Source organism: Orcinus orca, chromosome 1, assembly GCF_937001465.1.
Source record: "Orcinus orca chromosome 1, mOrcOrc1.1, whole genome shotgun sequence".
Taxonomy (NCBI): Eukaryota; Metazoa; Chordata; class Mammalia; order Artiodactyla; family Delphinidae; genus Orcinus; species Orcinus orca.
Window position 1 is genome coordinate 91,353,041 of NC_064559.1, and position 23,202 is coordinate 91,376,242.

Here is a 23,202-nt window from a genome sequence, read left to right on the forward strand (position 1 = left end):
GCTTCAGATGGTGCAATAATGACTAAATCCAGCTATAAGCCCCATACTCAGAGAAAAAGCCTTCCTACACGAAATAGCTAATGAATGTACTTTGTGTTGAAATAAAAGATTACCTCTTTTTATGATTCTCCACTTGAAAAAATCAGCTTCTTTGGTTAGTAGACCAAGATCCTATGAGGGAAGAGGCCTTTTACTGTTCTGTGATCTCTATAACATTGTAGGCCTTTTACAAAATAAGTAGTAATCATCCTGTTTTAGGTCATATTAGTACTTTTTATTTGTAAGGTCTCTCTTTATATGAGATCTATGTTAAATACTTTTTTCTCTATATCTCATTAAAACCCAATTTTTATTCTGTTTCCTTCACAGAACATCCAGAAGATCCTTGGCCTTGCCCCTTCACGAGCCGCCACCAAGCAGGCAGGTGGATTTCTTGGCCCTCCACCTCCTTCTGGGAAGTTCTCTTGAATTTAAGAAGAACCCTATAATTCCTGTCATTCTTTTTAGACACTCAAATAAGACCGGCAACTATTTTGTAGCAAGAGCCATAGGCAGCCTTAGCACTTGGGCCACTTTCTAATTTTGAGTTATTTCTAGGTTTTTTTGGATATGATTCGAATGAGAATGGCACTCAACAAACATGATAGTGCTTTTGGTCACAGATTAATTTTTCTTTAAACAAGTGTTTTGATTAGATAAGCACAGGTGATGTTTATGTAATGAGAAACAAATTCTTATTTTGCTTACACAAATATTTCTGTGGGATCAACTTTCAAGTATGTGCTGTGTGCCATGTACCATGGAAGTTGGCTCTCTATGAGCATTTAGAGATCTGGAAGAAAAATTTAGTTTATGTAACTCTTATTTGGAACAATTTGTTGTGTGTTTTTTTCAACCCAAATATATGACCTGAGATCAATAAAAGAGGCCAAAATTTTAGCTATTTCATCTACAAGGAGAGACGTGTTTTGTTTTGCCATATTTCTAGATACATATTTTTAGTAATCTGAACATAAGGGAAAACATTGGCGAGGAAGGGGCAATGCTGTTTTTGTTTTTTCTCGCCCGTCCCCCCTACCCTGGGGCAATGTTTAAATGTAATATTTTATCATACTTGCTTCATATGCTCAAAATACAGAGCTGCCCTGTTATAGGAATTCTAAAGCATGAGAGGAAAGGAAGGTAATAACTCACGGGAGTATAAAAATGAGGGTCCTCAGCAGTTTCATTCATAACCTAGTACAATCTGTTGGATTCTTGGGAAGGCACTCAGTCCTCCCCTGGAGGCAAGGTTATGGTTATTTGTGGTTAATCTTGCAGAGCTTCCTTGTAGTCACAGTGGCCTTCGGTTCCTGCCCTGCTCCTTTGTAAAGGATGAGGGGATGTTTATACCATGACCTTCCCCCCTCCCCGAATCCATGGAATTAGAAATCTTATGTGGAGTGATAACTCTAGTACTAAATGTTTACTTTTATCAGTAGTGTCCTTAGATGCATGTATTCTACCAGTGAGAAAGGTACATTATTTGCAAAGTAACAACTGTTAAACCAACAGCAAACTTTTCAATGGCATCAAGTCCAGAAGACAGTGGGATAATATTTTGAAAGCTGGGGATAATAATGATCAACCTAGAATTTTATGTACAGCTAAACCAGAAGTTTGGGAGCAAAACTGGGGAAAATATTTTCAGAGCTACAAAATCCAAGATAGTTGAATTATTAAAGGATATATTTCAGGGACGGGGAAGAATACCAGGGGGAAGGTGTGGGATCGAAGAATCGATGGTCAACACAGAAATTGATAAAATATATGGATAAATTTAAATATTTTATGGATTATCTAGTTTAAGGATTATCTCGAGACAACCCCACAAAGTAATTACTGTTCTTGCCCTCATTTAATAGATGAAGAAACTGAGGCAAGAGAGGTTAAGTAACTTGCTCAGCATCCCTTAGCTAGTGAGTGGCAGAGTTAGGATTCGAACCCAGGCAGTTTAAAGCCATGTAGTCCAGGCTCTCAAATGCTATGTTGTATTATAACATCCCAATATAGCATGTGGTGAGTCTCTTCCCATCTCTTTCCCTTATCTCCTCAGCTAGAGTATATGAGCTCTAAAGTTGAGGCTTTGTCTTTTTTGGTTGTTGTTCTTGTTTCCTCAAAGCCATCACATGGGTGGGAGGGAGCACAGCAGGAGCTCATTGAAAGCAGATGAAATGGAACAGAAACCTCTATTGCAAGGTTACCTTTATCAGAAAAGATGCCTGATAATGGATAGTGATAACTTCTAATGGTCTTTTCTCCATGTCATTAACTGTTCCAGGCAAAATAATAATTAAAAGGGTGATAAAGAAGGAAATGATGATCACGATAACAATGATGAGAAAATGATGGAATATCTAAAATAAAGCATAAAAAGAGAAGAAACCACACTCAAAATTCTGCTTTTACCTTGTAAAGTGAAAATATATAGTTCATCCTCCCATCAGCCCTCTTAGGTTTTGAAGCTGGTGCTTTCTAATCAGATTTCTAATGGATGTTGAGGTTTTCATAAAGTATATTTCAGTGGAAGAGGGTAAATAAGAGGGAGAAGTAAAAAAGGAGAAGGAAGGAGGAGAGAGAACATCTATTCACACTATTCCTAAAAGGACACAATAGCAGGGATGTATGCAGAGGAAACAGAGCTATCACATCACAAGAATGTAAATTCAAGGAGATACTAAGGGCTACTGTAGCCTCACAGTTAGCTTTTTAATTTACTTGCCCTGAAAAATTTTCAAGACTAGTCATTTGGATGACTCTAAATCCAGACCATCACTGAATTAGTGGAGATGACATTTCAAGCCAGAGAAGCCTCTGAACAGCTCTCAAAACACGTGATTTGGCTACTTTGCTTATGTAAAGGGTAGATTGTCCCCTTCCTAGTTAAAAAAAAAAATCAAGCATTATTAATATTTACATTAGGCTACTCAGGTTGTGCTCATAATATACTTAGTAGTAAACTTTTTAAAAATGCAGGTAAACCTAAATTTATTAACAGATTTCAAAATCTAAGCCAGTTTGAAACCTGGAAAGCAAACGAGTGTACTCATATGCCTTTGACCAGATTGTGATTCCTCTTCTCTCATTTGAAAATTATTCTCTTCAGTTTGTTTAGTAATTTAAAATGACATCAGTGGGTTGATGAGCATCCAGAATTTTCCCTTACATCCAAATCAAAATCATTTTGTCACAGGCTAGTGTGTAGTAGGATTTTTTCAACATAACTTAAACTTATATTGTGTATTTCAGTCCTGCCCTTCAGTACAAGTAAAAGCACCATATACTTTCTCCTTTTTTGGATTAATTCTGCTTAAGTTACAGTCTTTTATTTTCTTTGAATTTACTTCTTACTTTGAGTTTTAAAGCTTTTTAGAATGGGGAAAAACCTCAAAAATAAATGAAAGTTAAAAAAATGTATAAAGAACACCCAGATACTGATTATTCATCTTCAGCAATTAATTAATGGCCAATCTTATGTCTACCAGTTCTTGCTTCTATTCCTCTTATATTATTCTAAAGCAAATCCTAGGCATTGTATCTTTTACTCATAAACGTTTCAGGGCTTTAAAGAATATCTATATCTCTATATATGTCTCAATACCATTTTCACACTTTAAAAAACTGACAATTCCTTGATAGGATAATTGTCTATAGATGTCAAAATTTTTTACAGTTTTTTTGAATCAGTTGGTTGACAAGCATTGTAAATCTCTTCTAAACTATTATCGTGGTTCTCAAACTAGAATACATCAGAATCACCTAGAAGCCTTAAAACACAGACTGCTGGGCCCTACTGCAGAGTTTCTGATAAGACTGCAGTGTAGCTTGAGAACTTGCACTTCTAACAAATTCCAGGGTGACGCTGATGTTGGCTGGTTTGCAGTCCACTCACATTTTAGTTCCGCACTATCTCTCTTTCATTTCCCCCCTTGTAATTTATTTGTTGAAGAAACTGCATTGTTTCCCCTGTAGGGTTTCCCTCAGTTTGAAATTTGCTGATTGCATGCCTGTTTTACACACTGTTGGTTGTCTCTTTTTGTAATGTTAGCTTTTGCTAATCACTAATTACTAATAATTAGGGATTGAAAAATTATGATACTCTACTATCTCTTCATTTATTAGGTAAAAATGCCTCTATAGGTAGAAGCATCCCTTCATATACCGTTTGGTTACTCAGTGTTAAATTTTATAGGAAAGGCAGACTAAATGCGTGATTATCTGGTTTTCAAAATAATGAGCTGTTCACTCTAATGCTCCAGGGGTGAACAATGTGTGTGATTAGCAGTTCATAGGTTTAAACATACTTGATTCATTTCAGTTCACTTAAGTTATTTTTCTTGCGGATGCTCAAATTGTCCTATTTTTGGCCAGTGAGAGGCTCTTTAAGCTGGCTCCTGGGACTGTTTGACATGACCCTAGTTTTCATTGGTGGCATCCTTGCTAAGTGATATGACAAGATGTTCCAGGGCCACCTCATATTTCCTGCCTGAGCAGAAGGCAACACTTTCTTCAAGGAGGCCTGATTATTTTTACTGGGGAGTGGTATTTGGAGACTGCAGTCAGAGCATAAAGATGCTCGTTGAGACTGGGTTAGTAGGTTTCTAGGCCCTTTTTGTGGACTAAGATAGGTAATACATTTTGTTGTTGTTTTAAGATAAAATGCATCATGCGTTTATACCAGTACTCTATGCCCCTCTTAAATTCCGAGCTACAGAGTTTTTCCTTAATTTCTTTAACCTGTGTCTCTTTTAATTCTTATGCTAAGAATTGCAGTTTTCATTGCCAGAAATGATGGAATATCATATACTTAGTCTTTAGCATAATCCCACAATATCCACCCAAAAGTCCCAGAATATCAATACCAACATTACTACCAACAATATAATTACTGAAAATAATTGAAGTTATTTTGGGGGGAGAGTGGGGGGAGGTTCTTTAAAATACATCCCACTCCAGGTATACAGTCAGATTACTGAAATTTCAGATTATCTGGAATAGTTTCTTTTTTGAGTTTCTCATTCATGTCCTCATCTCTGTCCCCTAAATTTCCCTGAAGTAGCCTCCCACGTAGTCTCCTTTACTCTGGTCTCTCCTGGCTCATCATCCATCCTGTAAAGTCAATAATCTTTCTAAAATATAAATCTACTTGTGTTGCTCCTCCAAGGAAAGTTGTCCACCGGCTCCCAGTAACCTGTAAGTAAATGTAGACTATTTAGCATAGAAAATCATCCTAGTCTGGATCTCCAGCCTCTCCCACCCCTAGGATCTACCCTTCTCCCATCCCTGTCTCGCATACATCCTAGGATCTAGTCAAGCAAATTTGTTTTTTAAATTCTGCATTTTTCACATTTTTAGACTTTATTACCTTTGTTTTCTCTGCCTGAAATATTCTTCCTCTTATTTGCCTGATTTTCTCATGTTTCCTTCTCAACTCAACTCAAGCATCTCCTCCTCCTAAAGGTTTTCTCTGACCTTTATGTGTTAGGTTTCTTTTCCCTGTATCTGTTTGAGCTTTTCATATGAGTCATTTATTAAAAATGGGCAAATCTCTTAACTGTCTAAGCCTCAATGGCCTCGTCTGGAAAATGGGATGAACACTCCAGTTAAAACTGTCATATCCAACATCACTCATCTGAGTCTTCAGCTAGATTCTCTTAGTTCCCTCTGAAAACCCTGCTGCCTGCTGCCCACAGCACACTGGACACTCTCAGCCGCACGTATGCACTTTAGCGCTTACCAGGGAATTGTATAACGTTACTTGTTTTACTTGTTAATTTTAATTATGTACACTAAGTATTGTGTAAATTAATGAAATATGAATGCAAAAAAGAGAATTGTGTCCATGAAAACTAATTTGAATGGTTTGGGATGACTCAGTAAAAGCAAATTGCTAAAAATAATTGCTTTGACTTACATATGGGTAAAATAACAGAGACAAAAAAGTAATAAAAGTTTAGAAAGATTCAGTACTCATATTCATTCTTAGTGTTTTAGTTCATACTTCACTTTAAAGAAAGGAAAACTGGAAATCAGAGGTGATACATTTTCGTCTTAAAAACATTTTATTTTAGGGCTTCCCTGGTGGCACAGTGGTTGAGAGTCCGCCTGTCGATGCAGGGTACGCGGGTTAGTGCCCTAGTCCGGGAGGATCCCACATACCGCGGAGCGGCTGGGCCCGTGAGCCATGGCCGCTGAGCCTGTGCGTCCGGAGCCTGTGCTCCGCAACGGGAGAGGCCACAACAGTGAGAAGCTGCATACCACAAAAAAAACCCCACAACATTTTACTTTAGGAAAGCATTGCCACAAAACATGGAATTTTCATCATCACAAGTTCTGTTTAGGGACTTCCCTGGCGGTCCAGTGGTTAAGACTCCATGCTTGCACTACAGGGCACGCGGGTTCAATCCCTGGTTGTGGAACTGTGATCCCACATGCTGCGCGGCATGGCCAAAAAATAAGATTAAATAAATAAATTTTTAAAACTCTGTTTAAATTCTTGCAGTCTTTGAAATCTTTGAGTTGCACATGTTTGATTCTGTTGTTTTATTGCTATAAACTATGCATGGAAAACAAAATAAAGGGTTCTTTGAACACTTATTATGGGTTTAGTGTATACAAAAAAAGAAAAAAGGGACTTCGCTGGTGGCGCAGTGGTTAAGAATCCGCCTGCCAACGTAGGGGACACGGGTTTGAGCCCTGGTCTGGGAAGATCCCACGTGCCGCGGAGCAACTAAGCCCGTGCGCCACAACTACTGAGCCTGAGCCCTAGAGCCCACAAGCCACAACTACTGAAGCCCGCATGCCTGGGGCCCATGGTCTGCAACAAGAGAAGCCACCGCAACGAGAAGCCCACGCACCACAACGAAGAGTAACCCCCGCTCGCCGCAACTAGAGAAAGCCTGCGCGCAGCAACGAAGACCCAAAGCAGCCAAAAATAAATAAATTTATTAAAAGAAAAACGAGACTCAAAAAAATAGGCTCATATTCAGGGAAAAAGCCTTGACCCTACATCAGAAGTGAATAGGTATATATTTGTTATAAGTTAGAAGTGTCTGAAGTACATACAAAATTTTTTCATGATTCTGTAATTAACTTTTTAGATTAACCTACAAATTACATCAGCGACAACCTACATCACATCAGCGACATGGATTTTTCCCTCATAGTGTTTTGGATGGATTATATAAAGCAATTGACATTATGCCTCGCATATTGAGAGCATTTGATCTTCAAACACAGCAGTCCTATAAGGTAGATAGGATATCTTTTTATTGTCCTGATTTTCTATGTGACAGATCAGGTTCTGAAATGTTGTGATGTGTCCAAGATCACAGCAAGTGGCAGAACCAGGAAGAGCCTTAGGCCCCAGGGTCCATGCTCTTTCCACTAGAGCATCCGGCAGGCTGACTCCATTGGGTCTACAGTATAAGACTGCTGAGCTGGAATCCTGTCTGGACTTGTTACCCTTTATGCAAAATGTCTTCATGTAAGGCAAGCTGGGGTTCCCAGGGAGTATCATTTAAGTGACTATCACTGTCTCTTTTCCCTCTCTTTAAAAAACTTCCCCACATTCCTGTTTCACCATCTGAATGGTACATATTAATGTGACTTTGTGAATCTTAGCAGAAAATTTTAAATTATTAAATCAGGAAATTGTTCACCTGTCACAAATGAATATGGAAGAGGATAAACGTAAGTCTACTAAGAGATGATGTTTTTTAATTTCAAAATTACTTTTTTTAATTTTTATTTTTCAAACTTATTTTACTGAAGTATAGTTGATTTACAATGTGTTAATTTCTGCTGTACAGCAAAGTGATTCAGTTATACAAATATATGTTCTTTTTCATATTTTCCATTATGGCTTATCACAGAGAGAACTTTTTTTTTAAATCTTTGAGTCTTTAATTTCTTTTAATTTCTTTATTTTTGGCTGCGTTGGGTCTTCGTTGCAATGCATGATCTTATCATTGTGGTGGCTTCTCTTGTTGCGGAGCACCGGCTCTAGGCGCGCGGGCTTCAGTAGTTGTGGCACGCGGGCTCAGTAGTTGTGGCTCACGGGCCCTAGAGCACAGGCTCAGTAGTTGTGGCGCACGGGCTTAGTTGCTACGTGGCATGTGGGATCTTCTCGGACCAGGGCTCGAACCTGTGTCTCCTGCATTGGCAGGTGGATTCTTAACCACTGTGCCACCAGGGAAGTCCCAAGACAATTATATTCTATATGTGAAGAATGTGTGCATTCTCAAGGCTTAAAATGGAATTCAATCTGTAAACTATTATAAGAGAAAGTCCCTGTAAATATGGGCAGGAAAAGGATTCTGAATAATTTTTTTCCTCTTTTTGTGTGGATGGTTTTCTGGTTCCTCATTGAAAGAAAAGTGTAATAGATGTATTATTGTATCCAGGAAAAAAGTTGTATGACTGTTTATTTTTAATGTAGTTCTAGAAGATGGAGTAAGAGCTGGCTACTCCCTAAAGACATTTTCTTTTCCTCCTGGTGGATGTATCAAAGCATGGAGTACCGCTAATGATGAAACTAAGCCAAAGCAACAGCCTGGCAGCTGGATGACATGGAGGTGAGAGGGGAGTGAGGGACCCCAAATGGGTTCCCAAGGGCTCCCTCTTTTGGGAATCCTGGAGATGGGGGAAGAGGATCTAGTTGCTTTTCTTCTTCACCTCCAGTTCTCTGGGGAAGGAAATTTGGATATGGAGGTGGCTTTAGTGGCACCCAGGCTTGGCTTTAAGCAAATTGTGAGGTAGGCAGTTTCTCTCAGCTTCTCCTCCTCCTTCAGCAACGATTCCACTCCTCCCACTCCTCTTTATCCCTTCACCTGTGCCATCCCTCGTGCATCCATCTCAGGAGGTGCACTCGTCTCACTCGGTGTGTGCCTGTCTCTTTAAATTTTCACCCCGATCACAACTGGCCAACACCCTCTGTGGCTTCTCAGCTGCTTTGGGAGTATTGCTAAGAAGCTCCTCCCAGGAAATTTACAGGTTCTTTAAATCTTTTCCCCAGGGCCAGCTTCCTGGGTTTCAAAATCCCCCTTTTCTTTGATAAATGACTACCCAATTAAGAGAGAATTTTGATGGCAACCTTCATGGGGACAACATCTGGACCTGGTGTAGTGAGAAGAAATGTGCTTTGGATTTGCACAGACCTGGATTCCCATCCCAGGTCCTCCAGGCGGGGAGATCTACAACCTTTCTGAGCTAGTTGCCTCATCTACACAAAGGATGATAAAACCTGACTTGCTGAATTACCACTAAGATATTTATGAGAGTGCCCTACATGAGCTCCTCACTCAATCTGTACTAGTCTCCTTTTCTTTTACAGGGTTATTATGAGCATTATGTGAGGAGATAAATGTGAAAGGGCTTTGCAACCTATAAAGCTCTCTCTACATGTTGGGTTTTTCAAATAATAATATGTTAATAACACTAATAATAAAAGCACCAGTAGGTAAGGGGAAGAGCTAAATATTTTGGTGGAGATTTGTCATTTTTATAATCTATGAATTATAGCAACAGACATCACGACCATATGTCTAAAACAAACATCAGGACCCATGATCTGACAGGTCAAAATGCATTTGTTGGGGCAGAACATTATAAGTAGGAATTGCACCCCCCAAGTAAAAACCTTCAGATGTGTGGTCTCTGTACATGCAAATGACCATCTTTGATCCAGTGATCCTGGAAATCTACATTGCTGGTTATCAACTCATGATATTTTTCAATTCTGTTTCCAATGGCCAATAATAACAAAGGTAGTAGCGGAGTTTGGCCCCAGGTGTTCTAAGTTTGAATGTTGCTGTTTCCACTTGAGGACCAAGACCTACAAATCTCAGAAGCATTGCAGGGGTTAACAAACTGGCATAGAGTTCTGGAAAAGTTGACCAGTGTAGTTTATTTCTGTTTCAAACGTGAAAATCACCCTCCCTAATATTGTGCTGGTAGGTAAAGGAAAGAATATTGAGCAAGACTGCAGCCCCTAGAAGAGTAACAAGCCTGCCGGAAATAATGGAATGTGCATATTGGCAATTAATTTCTGTTCATGAAACTCTCTGCTGCAGATGCATGGGAGTTCAGTATGAAGAATGAACAAGACTGCTTTTGTGTAAGATCCCTTAGCTGCTGGGACCTTGGGAGTGCCTTTTTTCCACAGGCCTTTTCATGAGGATTTTGCTCTTTATAACCTGTTATTAGGTTTCCGTTTGTGCTGCTGTCATTAATAGAATTTACATAGATCTTTCGGAATTTAAAAAGAAGTTTCAGATCAGCTTGGTGCTTTGTGACCACCTAGAGGGGTGGGATAGGGAGGGTGGGAGGGAGACGCAAGAGGGAGGGGATATGGGGTTATATGTATATGTGTAGCTGATTCACTTTGTTATACAGCAGAAACAAACACAACATTGTAAAGCAATTATACTCCAATAAAGATGTTTAAAAAAAAAGCAGCTTCACATCAAAATATCTTGTTTTTTTACTTGTATTAATTTATTCACAATTATTTACTGCATTTGTTTTTGAATTTTATTTATTTTTTATACAGCAGGTTCTTATTAGTTGTCTATTTTATACATATTAGTGTATATATGTCAATCCCAATCTCCCAATTCATCCCACCACCACCCCCACTCCCAGCACTTTCCAAAATATCATGTTTCCTTGATAGTCCTCCCGTTGGTCTTTACAATAACATTTAAACATTTTTTAATTTAATTTTTATTTTATATTGGAGTATAGTTGATTTACAATGTTGTGTTAGTGTCAGGTGTACAACAAAGGCAATAACTTTTTAAAAGTATTATTACACAAATAAAGAAATGGTGGCTTAATAGTGAAGTAATCCCCAAAGTAAAATTACTAGCACTCCAATCCTCCGCTTTCTTCAGACAGAAAAATCGAGAGTAGGATCCTGGGATGATTACATGCAGTGATGTACCTGATAACTCTTGTTTCAAATATTGATCTGGAAGAAGAAAGCAAAAATGAGAGAGAGAGACGGAGGGAGGGAGGGAGAGAGAGAGAGAGAAAGCCTGCATGCGTGTGCGTGTGTTTAAGTCTCTGGTGTTTCGCCCATCCTTTCAGCTAAGCGAGGGCCAGACCTGGACCGCGGAGGAGCCTAGCGAGGGCGCCCAAAGGTCTCGCAAACTCCGCCCCGGAAGGCCCGGCTCTTCCTGGAGGCCCCTTAACTCTAGTCCAGCGGCGCCACGCCCCTCAGCCCGTAGCTAGCTCTGCCTCCCCGCGGCCCCGCCCCTCCCGCGGCCCCCGCCCCTTCAGCGGACCCCGCCCCTCCCCGCCTCCCCTTAACCTAGGGCACGACAGTGCGCCCGTGCCCCATGTTCCTCCGAGCGGGTACGGCCGGGCTCTCTCCGCTTCGCCACACTCTCCGGCCTGTTCTGGTCGCCGCCATGAGCACTGGCACCTTCATCGTGTCTCAGCCGCTCAATTACCGCGGCGGGGCCCGCGTGGATCCGGTGGACGCCTCCGGCACCGAGAAGGCGTTAGAGCCAGCAACCGGTAACGGGACGGAGACCGGGCGGCAGGGCCGGGGCGGCGGGGCGGGGAACGAGGCGGAGACCGGGGTAGGGGCGAGGGTCGGGCGCGGATTGACTCTCCCCCGCCCCAGGGGTGAGCCTAGTCTACCTCCCTGAACCTTCATGTAGTGCATTCAGCAGACGTTTACTGAGCACAGGTAAGTGACAGTGTAGAGTATAAAGTTGTATGTGTAGGCAGCTAACGGTGCTGTGCAAACTCGAAAGCATGTGGACCGGACACGAAGGGGGTCGTAGGAAACTGGACAGGCTGGTGAGTTGCTCGATGGGGTCATGGGTAGTTTTACAACCGCCTGAACAGAGAGTCCACAAAGTCCCCGGTGGGTGAGGTGGAGTCTTCGTTAATTATTAAATTTTAAGGTTAGGACTGCAGTAATGTCTTCAACCGTGCACGTAGCAGAGGAGTTCTAGAAGGACGGGGTGAAAAGAAACACTTGTGCCAAAATGGAGGAACGCGCACAGAGGTTTCTAGTTAGCGTGAATGAGGACCTTGTTGCCGTCCCCTAGTGTTAAAATATTTCCGAACATGAACCAGAACTGGGAAAGGGAAAAAAAAATCCTGCGTTTATCCCGTGTTTAATGTGTGCCCAGCACTGTGCCAGGCCCTCAGTTTGCCCTGGGAGCTCCATAGATCACAAAGCAAATGAGGAACAGGTTTTTAGTTTTGGTTTTGCTTTGTGTTTGTTTTGCTGGGTGTTATGGAATATTTGTGAGGAGAGAAGTGTAAATGTTTGTGCAAACCAAGTGGTATGTAGCCAGAGGGATAAAACTGGATTTCAAGAGACTGGAGAATTTACATTTGACCAATAACACCAAACCACAGAGCAGCGACTTGTCAGAGCAGGAAGGGGCCACAGACACCATCAGGCTCTTCCTTAGGTAGGAGGAAACAGCCTCTTGACCCCCACCCCCATAATGATACAAAAGAAAGAAAAATTGCTCTTTATTTTAATTGCCTACAGTGTGTGTGATCCGTAAGCACTGCCTTTACCAGTTGGCTACTTAAATTTGTAACAAATAGCAGGTTTGTGAAATCTCTGGAAAAAGCAGGAGTCCCAGGTGTTCTTGTGGGAGGGGAAAAGAAACTGCTGACTTGACATTTTAGAGAATTCTTTTTAGTAGAGTCAGTCACAACCCTTGGGATTTGGGTCTAGAAAAACTGATCATTTCATATTTTGCCCAGGATAGGGAATAAGACTGAGATAAGAAAATGAGGGACTGTTTGTTTGTCTTTTCCCCATATTTGAGAAAAAATTTTTCTTGCTTTTAGGAATATCTTTTCTTGATATTCTGTTTATTAACCATATTCATCAAGTATCAGTATTATATGACTTGTATAGAACATAAACCAGTGATTTAAAGTCAGAGTTCATACCCCAGGAGACGGAGTACTTTGATTTTGTAAGACCTCTGGGATTCTCAAACATTGTTAAGGAGCATTGTGAAATAATTGATTGGAGGTTAATGTTAGTAAACCCAAATGTAAAATAGAGGAGGGCAGGGGTTCTTACCCTGAAGTTCATGGTGTGCTAGGCAAGGGACATGTTCTCTCTATAATTCTGTGATACGGTTCAGTAGATTTTTCTGGACAGAAGTCTGCAATTTTTATTAGATTCTTAAAAAGGTCAGCTGCTGGTATAAGGGTAGTCACTAAATCAAACCATACTTTAAAACAAGAAGAGGATCAATAAAAGGAAAATTGGATACACAATACTTTATTTAAAATGTGTGGCAACCAATTGAGATAAAACTGACTTTCCCTGTATTTATAGGGCGAGTGATAGCTACTTTCACGTGTTCAGGAGAAAAGGAAGTAAATTTAGCTGTTCAAGATGCAAAGGCTGCCTTTAAAATATGGAGTCAAAAATCTGGCATGGAACGTTGCCGAATCCTTTTGGAGGCTGCCAGGATAATAAGGGTATGTTTTAATTTAATGTCTTCCAGAAAAGTCCTCTTGCACTGTTCTGTGAGTTCTTTATGATGATTTGCAGTTAGACCTTGATGCGCTATTAGGTGATACCTTTTTGATGAAGTAGGAAGACATTTCCATATGCTCACCTTGGTATGTACAACAAGCTTTCCATCAGTGATTTCATTCTGGCTCTTGGCTCCTTGTGACATCTCCCTCGGCAGGTTTTCTTTTCCGTCTTTTTTTTTTTTTTTTTTTCTTTTTGGCGGTACGCGGGCCTCTCACTGCTGTGGCCTCTCCCGTTGCGGAGCACAGGCTCCGGACGCGCAGGCTCAGCGGCCATGGCTCACGGGCCCAGCCGCTCTGTGGCATGTGGGATCTTCCCGGACCGGGGCACGAACCCGTGTCCCCTGCATCGGCAGGCGGACTCTCAACCACTGCGCCACCAGGGAAGCCCTTCTTTTCTTTCTTTGTTGGAGTGATAATGTATCCTTTGTAGCTTGTCTCCTTTTCATTTTACTATGTATACTTGTTTCCTTTTTACTTTTTCCTCTGATGACTCTTAAGTTCACTTTTCGTTTTCAGGTTTATTTTCTACCTTAGCTGCCTGGAAGATTTCATAGATTCATCAGTGTTCCCCTCTTAAGAAATAAAGTTTAGCTTTTTACAGTCTTAAAGAGCAAAAGTACTAGATTGTCATTACAGAAAATTAGAAAATTCAGAGGATATACACCAAAATATAAGTCAAGGCTATCTCTCAGTGTAGGACTGTGATGATTTTCTTTTTTCCTCATCAGTGTGTTATTGTCAGAAACTGAGGGTCTAAGAGTTACCCTACTTGCAAGGTTATATGTGTATTCTGACAAGAGACATGAAGCTTTCTGGATTAGGGAAAGGGTTTATTACAGCACCCAGATGCTGTACCCAGAGCAATACTTTAGCACTAGTTTTCTGAGTCCCAGTCCCCATGGGGTGATGCAGTGAGAGGCAGGTGTTAACCCTGTTGCATGCAGTGGTTGCACCACAGGAGAGGAACCCTAAAATTATGAGACTCAGCTTATATGGGGGCTGCACATCTGCCCATTCTCTTCTCTGGAGAGAGGTTACTCATTAAGCAGATCTCATAAGGGGGGAAGGTGTCATTAGGTTTACTACCCTGGAATAGAAGCAGATGTCTCCAGGAACAGGAAGTAGAGAGCTGTATATCTCCACATCGCTCCAGTGACCTCTATCTTTTGGGAGACCCCGTCTCTGCCTTCTAAGGCCTTTGTTTTTCAGTCAGCTTGCCAGTGTCCTTTGCTCAGAAAGCCTGGACCATGCAGTAGTGTCAAAATATTCCTGGAGAATTTTCTCCCAACAAGGTATTTTCTGCTATTAAAATTTATTTTTTATTTGATAGATTAAAAGTGGTAACTCAAAGCTGATAATTTATTATTCTGATTTGTCTCTCACGTTTTCCTTGTTCATAAGCATTTGGGCTGTAATATCTTCTTAAGAACTGGCTCCTTTATAAAATTACTTTTTAAATCCTGAATAATATCTAATTTTTTTTTTTGCTCTGAAATGGACTATCTGATATTAATTTTCTTTTCCTTTAAACTCCCCATTCCATTTTCTTTAATATCTTATGTAATATTTTTACATATTACAGTCAAAAATATATTACTATATTTCTCTAAAGCTCTTGTCTGATGATCATACTCTGGATTTGCCTTTACCCAAAACTATTCCATAACTAAACAAATCCCACCTTCTGACCACAGCCTACAGTTATAGCTCTCAGTTGTTTCTCGTAGTGATTTTTCTAGTTAATCGTGATCTGCAGTTCTTTGCCCCTTCCATTTTTAAACTATGCACAATTATCTTTTATAAGATAAAAATATTTGATATTTTCCTACATTTTTAGCATTTCTAGTGCTTTTCATTCCTTTGGGTAGGCCCAAATTTCCATCTGTTACCATATTTTTTTTTCTGCTTGAAGAAATTTCTTTAGCATTTTTTATAGTGCAGGTTTGCTGGAGATGTTCTTTCAGGTTTTGTATGTCTGAAAGTCTTTATTTTGCTTTCCTTTTTAAAAGAATTCTAGGTAGATAATTCTAGGTTGACAGTTTTTTCTTTCAGTACTTTAAAGATGTTGTACCGCTGTTGTCTGGCTTGTGTTGTTTCAGAAAAGATGTCTGCTTTCATTCTTATTTTTGTTCCTCTGTTTTTAATGTTTTTTCCCCCTTTGGCTGCTTTTAAGATTTTTCTTCTTATCACTAGTTTTAAGCAATTTCATTATATCTTCCTTTTTTTTAAATTTAATTTTATTTTTTTATGCAGGAGGTTCTTATTAGTTATCTATTTTATACATATTAGTGTATATATGTTAATCCCAGTCTCCCAGTTCATTCCACCACCCCCCGCTTGCCCGCTTGGTGTCCGTATGTTTGTTCTCTACATCTGTGTCTCTATTTCTGCCTTGCAGACTGGTTCATCTGTACCAATTTTCTAGATTCCACATATATGTGTTAATATATGATATTTATTTTTCTCTTTCTGACTTCATTCAGTATGACAGTCTACGTCCATCCACATCTCTACAGTGACCCAATTTCATTCCTTTTTATGGCTGAGTAATATTCCACTGTATATATGTACTACATCTTCTTTATCCATTCATCTGTCGATGGGCATTTAGGTTGCTTCCATGACCTGGCTATTGTAAATAGTGCTGCAATGAACATTGGGGTGCATCATTATGGCTTTTGATGCCATATATGTTGGGCTGCTTGAAACTATTCTACAGTTCACTGATGCTCTGTTGATTTTTTCCACAGTTTTTTTCCTCTGTGTGTTTTATTTTGGGTAATTTCCGTTGTTATGCCTAAAGTTCATCTATCTTTTCTTCTATAGTGTCTAATCTGCTATTAATCCCATCCAGTGTATTTTTCATCTCTAGAAGTTCAACATGAATCTTTTTTGTTGTTGCTCCACGTTGCTCCCTAACATACTCATGTTTTCCTCTGCCTTCTTGAGCACATGGAATATAGTTATAATAACATTTAATATCCCTGTCTACTAATTCTGTCATCTCTCAATTCTGGTTCTGTTTCTATTGATTGTTTTTTTTCCTCCTGGTTAGGCGTTATATAACATTCCTACCTTTTGCATGTCTGGTAATTTATTACCAGTAGACATTGTGAATTATATGTTGTTGGATGTCGAATATTCTTGTACTTTAAAAAATATTAATGAACTTTGTTCTGGGACACAGTGAAGTTACTTGGAATCAATTTGATCCTTGCAAGGCTTGCTTCTGTGCTTTGTTAGGTATGACCAGAGAAGCTAATTTTGCCCCACTAGTGAATACCCTTTTGAATACCTAGCTTGATGCTCTGTGTATTAGTGAGGTTTTTCTCACTGTGGCTGGTGGGACCATGAACTATTCCTGGCTCTGTGTGAGTTTGGGGGATTTTTTTCACCTTTTTGGTTAGTTTTTTTCCTGGCCTTGGGTAGTGTCCTCACAACTGACCAGTTCTCAGGTGAAGACTTAAGGGGGATCTCTGGGGTTCTCCTATGCAGCTCTCTTCTGTCCCATACTCAGCCTGCAGACTGTAGCCATCACATACTCCCTGAACTCCCAACCTGTTTCCTCAACTCAGAGTATCTGTTGGGCCCCACCTAAGTTCCTCCTCCCTGCTCTGTGATGAACTCTTTCCAGGCAGTAGGCAAGAATACGTGTAGGGCTCACCTCATTTGTTCCCCTCTCTCAGGGATCACTGTCCTGAGCTGTCTGTCCAGTGTCTGAAAATTGTTGTTTCATGTATTTTACCTGGTCTTTTTAGTTGCTTAAGGTGGAGGCTAAATCTGGTCCCTGTAATTCCACCTTAGCTGGGAGCCCATTGACTCCTAGTAAAGTGGATGGTTTTTGGTATATTTATTGGTCTTATGTTTCCTTTTTCACTTTGAATCTTTTGATGCTTTTTATCAGATTATAAAGATCTTAATGGTAGGCCCCAATCATTTCTTAGTTGGAGTGTTCTTATGAAAGTAGCTATCGTTTGGCTTTAAAAGGAGAGAGAAAATGTGTTTTAAAACTGTGATAACACATTTACATATAAAAAGATTGTGTATATAGATTATGCACTTGCCTTCAGTGACTGCTTTGCTCAGCTCTGCCTCTTAAAGCAAGCAGGGGCTCACGCTTGTCAAGGTTTAGTGGGCATGTCTTTGCTCAGGTGGTTCTCTTATAAAAGCTAAACACTGAGCTTGCTGGGGGGTTTGAAGTGAAGGAGAGAGGTGAGTCTCCTGCCCTTTGCTTCTTCTCTTTCATCCCAGAGGACCCCTGGTCAGGTCACATGTGAAGCAGGGTGGTGGAGAGGATGACAGGGGTAGATAGGAAGTACATGTTTCCCAAGAAATACTTAACAGCAGTACATTGTCATGGTGGACAGTTTTGTTTTGTGATGGCTCTTGTACTAGTAGGGGCAGGAAACTTATATTGTTTTCCCCTTCTCCCTCTGCTCTCCTTATTCTGGGAGGGTAAGCGAATACCGTTTCCCTGAAAGCAATATTAAGTGTCAGTAGAGATCCACTTGGACTCTTTGATAGTTTTCGTCAGGGACTTTTTTGGATGATCCTTGAAGGTATGTTAAAAGATCTCATAATGGCTTTTTATTTTATTTTTTAAATTTTTGGCTGCGTTGAGTCTGCATTGGTGTGCGCGGGCTTTCTCTAGTTGTGGCGAGTGGGGGCTACTCTTTGTTGCGGTGCATGGGCTTCTCATTGAGGTGGCTTCTCTTGTTGCAGAGCATGGACTCTAGGTGCACGGGCTTCAGTAGCTATGGCACGTGGGCTCGGTAGTTGTCACTCATGGGCTTAGTTGCTCGGCGGCATGTGGGATCTTCCTGGACCAGGGCTCAAACCCATGTCCCCTGCATTGGCAGGCAGATTCTTAACCACTGAACCACCAGGGAAGTCCCTCATAATGGCTTTTTAGAAATAACCTTTTTTGTGAGGGTAGAGAATGCTGGAATAAGACAAGAAAAATCTCAGAAGGCCAGCCAATAACTTGAATTTTCTCTTTGAGTTCAAACCTTGAAACAGTCCTCAAAGCTAATTGCCTGTCCATTGTTTACCAAAAAAAAAATAATAATAATAATAAAACTTCCTTTCTTAGTAAATATTCCAAGGCTTTTCAGCGATAGTCACAGATTACTTCCTGTCTGTCCACTCTGGTATTAATGTGGAAGACAACAGCATTTCACTTTTGCCAGTTTAATATTTCTTCATGTGTTTGATTCATCAGTGTATTCATGCTGATTAGTGAACCAGTACCTACTTCCTTTTTAGGGATTAGTTGCCCTGTTGCATTCTAGAAATGTAGTTTAAGTCACTTACGGTTGATCGTGCCTTTTGAAAATGTGTTTCATGTTGATCATACTCAACAGATCCAAGAAGGGGAATAACTTACACCTAGTTAAAGAACTGTTACATCAGAACTGATGCTTGTTGTCCTTCTAGGTACCCTCTTTCCAGTATTCAGTAACTGGGAAACAAGTTAATTGTTAAAAAGTCGTTTTGGTGAGTATAGAATCAGAGAAAGAGAAGGTAAATTGCTGGTTTAAAAGGCAGTTTATTTTAGACTGTGTTGAATGTAAACAAATCATCCTTTCTGAAGGAACATGTCTATTCAGTAATTGCAGAATTTATTTAGAAGTTACTAACTTCCTTTTTTATGCTTTTTGTTTTTTATTTTGTTTTTTCTTGGTTTTTTGGCTGTGAGGCATGTGGGATCTTAGCTCCCTGACCAGGGATCAAACCTGCACCCCCTGCATTGGAAGGCAAAATCTTAACCACTGGACCACCAGGGAAGTCCCACTAAGTGAGACTCCTTGAAGTGAGCTCCTTGAAGGCAGAGACTGGATCTATCCTTTTTTTCTTAGGCAGTCATTCCGCATTTGTTACTATCTCCACTTCACTTAGTTGTTGTTCTGGGGTTTTATCCTGTTCCTTCATCTGGAATGTATTTCTCTGCCATCTCATTTTGTCTAACTTTCTGTGTTTGTGGTCTCTGTTCTGCAGGCTTCAGGGTTGTAGTTACTCTTGCTTCTGGTGTTGTCCCCTCGTGTAGGAGGCTGGTCTAGAGGCTTGTGCAGGCTTCCTGGTGGGAGGGACTGGTGCCTGCCCACTGGTGGGTGGATCTGGGCTTTGTCCCTCTGGTGGGCAGGGCCATGTCAAGGGGTGTGTTTCGAGGTTGTTGTGGGCTCAGGAAGACTTTAGGTAGCCTGTCTGCTGCTGCGTGGGGCTGTGTGCCCACCCTGTTGGTTGTTTGGCCTGAGGCATCCCAGCACTGGAGCCTATAGGCTCTTGGGTGGGGCCAGGTCTTGGTGTCGAAATGGCGGCCTACAGGAGAGTTCATGCCAATGAGCACTCCCCAGTACGTCTTCCACTAGTGTCCTTGTCCCCACAGTGAGCCACAGCCACCCTCCGCCTCCCCAGGAGACCCTCCAAGACCAGCAGGTAGGTCTGGCCCAGGGTCCTATGAAGTCTCGGCTTTTTCCCTGGGTCCTGGTGCGCATGAGACCTTGCGTCTGCCCTCCAAGAGTGGAGTTTCTATTTCTCCCAGTCCTGTGGAGTTCCTGCAATCAAGCCCTGCTGGTATTCAAAGCCAAGTGCTTTGGGGCTCCTCCTCCCGATGCCAGACCTCCAGGCTGAGGAGCCTGACATGGGGCTCAGAACTCTCACTCCTCTGGGAGAACCTCTGCCATATAATTATCTTCCAGTTTGTGGGTCTCCCACCTGGCGGGCGTGGGATTTGATTAGATTGCGAATGCCCCCCTTCTACCATCTTATTGTGGCTTCTTCTTTGTCTTTGGATGTAGGATATCTTTTTTGGTAGGTTCCAGTCTTTTTTGTCAATGGTTATTCAGTAGTTAGTTGTGATTTTGGTGTTTTCATGAGAGGAGGTGAGCTCAAGTCCTTCTACTCTGCCATGTCTGGAATTCGACAAATATGGAATGAATGAATCAAAGCACTTTATACCTCTGGTCTTTGTAGAAACAGAACATGTCCAAATATCATTATCAAACTGTCCTTTTATGTATTTCATACTGATTTTCATATTCCTCCTTCCATCTTTTCTGAGATTTGTACTCAATCTTGATAGAGTTTGTGTTAATTAGATGCTTGTGTTAATTTCTGTTGCTATTTCATTTTGCTTCTGGTAAGCCTTACTGATTATCAGTTTTAATAAGATAATGCATCTTCTTGTCAATTATTTGATTCATCTTTTATGTATGTTTAGATTTTGACCACAATGTTTATTTTAAATTGGATCCATAATAGCAAATATCTATTTCTTACATATTCAATTTTTTGATCTCCTTTAGGGGCATTATTTAGCTTTTCTTTTTAGGTCTAATTTCCCAAACTTTTTCCTTCATCCCTGGACTCTCTTACCTCTAAGTTGTATAAACTACATCTGGAAACAGTATTAGAAAAGAGAATTGATGAGTACTAAGCATTAGAAAATAATTGTCTTGTGATTATCTTATGATTTTAACATGCTGCATTTCTTTGGGTGAATTAAAGCCGTGGGTATATAACCTTTTAAATGCCGATTGTGTGTTTGGCTGTTTTGTACAGTTTTCCTAAGTAAGGACTGTTTGCTCTTACTCTATACATGCAAACACATGCACATGTATCTATACATATTTATACAGATGTACATATATAATATTTATTTCTCAAAACATTCCTTTTCTAATTGATCTTGAAATGAGGTGTTGGTCTTGTATCTGTGACAGTTATTTGATGGGGAGAACAGGGTACTGTTTAGCAATAAGTTTTATTTCTCTTCCAAATGTCCCATTGACATTCCTTCTGTTTTCATTGAAAGTGAAAGCTGTTTCTATTTTTAAAAGTTGGGCAATGTATTCTGGTTTGACTGTTGAATGTGTTGAGGTGTATGGTAATTTGTCTTAAATCTGGTCTTCTGTTTCACCCAAAGGATCGGAAGGATGAAATCGCCACTGTGGAGACCATCAACAACGGCAAGGCCATCTTTGAGGCCCGCTGGGACATTGACACTTCCTGGCAGTGCCTGGAGTACTATGCAGGCTTAGCGGGATCCATGGCCGGTAAGCCCTCACCTGGCCTTCTGTGACCAGCTGACAAGGAGGCAGGAGAGCAGAGCCTGGGGGGTCAGGGTACAGATTTTGGAATTAAGACAGGCCTGGGTTAAAATCCTGGGCTTATCACTCTCTACTTCGGTGACACTGAGAACTACTTTATCTCTTTATTTAAACTGGAGATGGTAATCTCCATCTTCTTGGTTATTATAAGGATTAAATGAGATGTGTATGTAAAGCACCTAGCCTCATACCTGAGCTGTAGAACAGGTTGTGGAAAAACCAGTTCTTGCAAGAGTCAGTAAGTACATCATATTTATTAGTTTTACCTACTTAGCAGAAAATTTTCTTTGTCTAGGAAGTGTACAAAGAAACAGTTTACAGTTTACGTGTCAGCTGGTTTAGCAGGGCCCATGAGGGCTGTGGGGAGCCGGAAGTCTGAGGTTTCAGGGTCCTCAGACTCTTCAGCTGCTGAGTCTTTCCCCATTTCTGTTTCATTTCATCTAAGTTATGTAGTGGATGCTTGGTTAATTTTTAGAGGGTTATATTGAGTTGAATGAACATGGTTTTGAAGGATAGAAAGGACTATTTACGTGAAGAGAACATGCGGAAGCAGTGTAAGAATGACTAGAATGAACAAAAGAACAGAGGTGTTGTGAGCCCAGTGGCTGGGGCCTGGGAGGGGGCTGGTCTGACAAGTCCAGAGTGAGTCCAGGTGCTGGTGGAGTCTTGGGACAAGCGGTAGTGCACTCTTCTCTACCCTCTTTTTCCCCTTAGGCGAACACATCCAGCTCCCCGGCGGATCCTTTGGTTACACCAGAAGGGAACCACTAGGGGTGTGTGTCGGAATAGGAGCGTGGAACTACCCCTTTCAGATCGCCTGCTGGAAGTCGGCTCCAGCTCTGGCTTGTGGTAAGAATGAATTATTCCTCTACATGTGAGCCACCCTTTCTCCCAGGACACGGTTTCACCCCTGCCCTACCCCTTAGGGAGCTTTGAGGTTATACACACAGACCGTGTCTACATTATTCCCATTTTTATTTAATTTATTTTTGTTTATGGGAAGGAAGAAAGTTAATTTTGGTCTTGGAGGTCTTCCTTTTTTAAACTGTCAAATGAATTAGATTTGTGCTACTTGTAAGTTCTCTTCCTTTATGGACAAGAATTCTGGGCATGAATTTCTGTGTAGGGGGTAGCACTTAGGAGTTTTGACTTCATTTAGGAAGCAGAAGATAAACTTCCTCCTTCATTTGTGTCTTAAGAGAAGTGATAAACAAGGCTTCCATCAGAGAAGCTTTGGCTGATTAGCAAAAAGTTTTCTCATGCTATTTAAAGAGAAGAATCTGTCGGAAAAGAAGACATTGTACCTTAGAAAAGCTGTCAGGTTAAAAAAGCTTTACTATTAGGACACTCTATTGAAATGCAGCTGTTTTCTTTTTGCTGCTTCACGTTCTTTTTGCACATTTCTCTGTGATAGAGGAGAGATAGAATTAAGTTACTAGCTTTGGGTACTTGCATCAAATTAATTAACCTTTCTGGTCTTCAGTTTCAACTCTTATAAAATGGGTCTGATCATACCTAC

General features: G+C 40.7%; 2 protein-coding genes across 6 annotated transcripts in view; both read left to right on the forward strand.

Annotated features, from left to right (window-relative positions):
* TMCO1 (transmembrane and coiled-coil domains 1) overlaps positions 1 to 955 on the forward strand; it is a 46,612-nt gene extending 45,657 nt beyond the window's left edge. For all 3 annotated transcript variants that reach the window (XM_004282049.4, XM_033409779.2, XM_049705549.1), the window contains one exon: positions 370 to 955. In XM_004282049.4, the coding sequence (XP_004282097.1) occupies positions 370 to 468 (99 nt within the window). In that variant the 3' untranslated portion in view covers positions 469 to 955. The remainder of the gene's footprint in view (positions 1 to 369) is intronic.
* Positions 956 to 11,346: 10,391 nt separating this feature from the next.
* ALDH9A1 (aldehyde dehydrogenase 9 family member A1) overlaps positions 11,347 to 23,202 on the forward strand; it is a 28,397-nt gene continuing 16,541 nt past the window's right edge. Inside the window, exons 1-4 of one of the 3 annotated variants that reach the window (XM_033409743.2) lie at positions 11,347 to 11,562; positions 13,370 to 13,515; positions 21,500 to 21,629; positions 22,398 to 22,532. In XM_033409743.2, coding sequence (XP_033265634.1) covers positions 11,382 to 11,562; positions 13,370 to 13,515; positions 21,500 to 21,629; positions 22,398 to 22,532 — 592 coding nt within the window. In that variant the 5' untranslated portion in view covers positions 11,347 to 11,381. Of the gene's footprint in view, positions 11,563 to 11,705; positions 11,851 to 13,369; positions 13,516 to 21,499; positions 21,630 to 22,397; positions 22,533 to 23,202 lie in introns of those variants that run through there. The other 2 variants (XM_004282047.4, XM_033409744.2) reach the window with 2 other exon arrangements.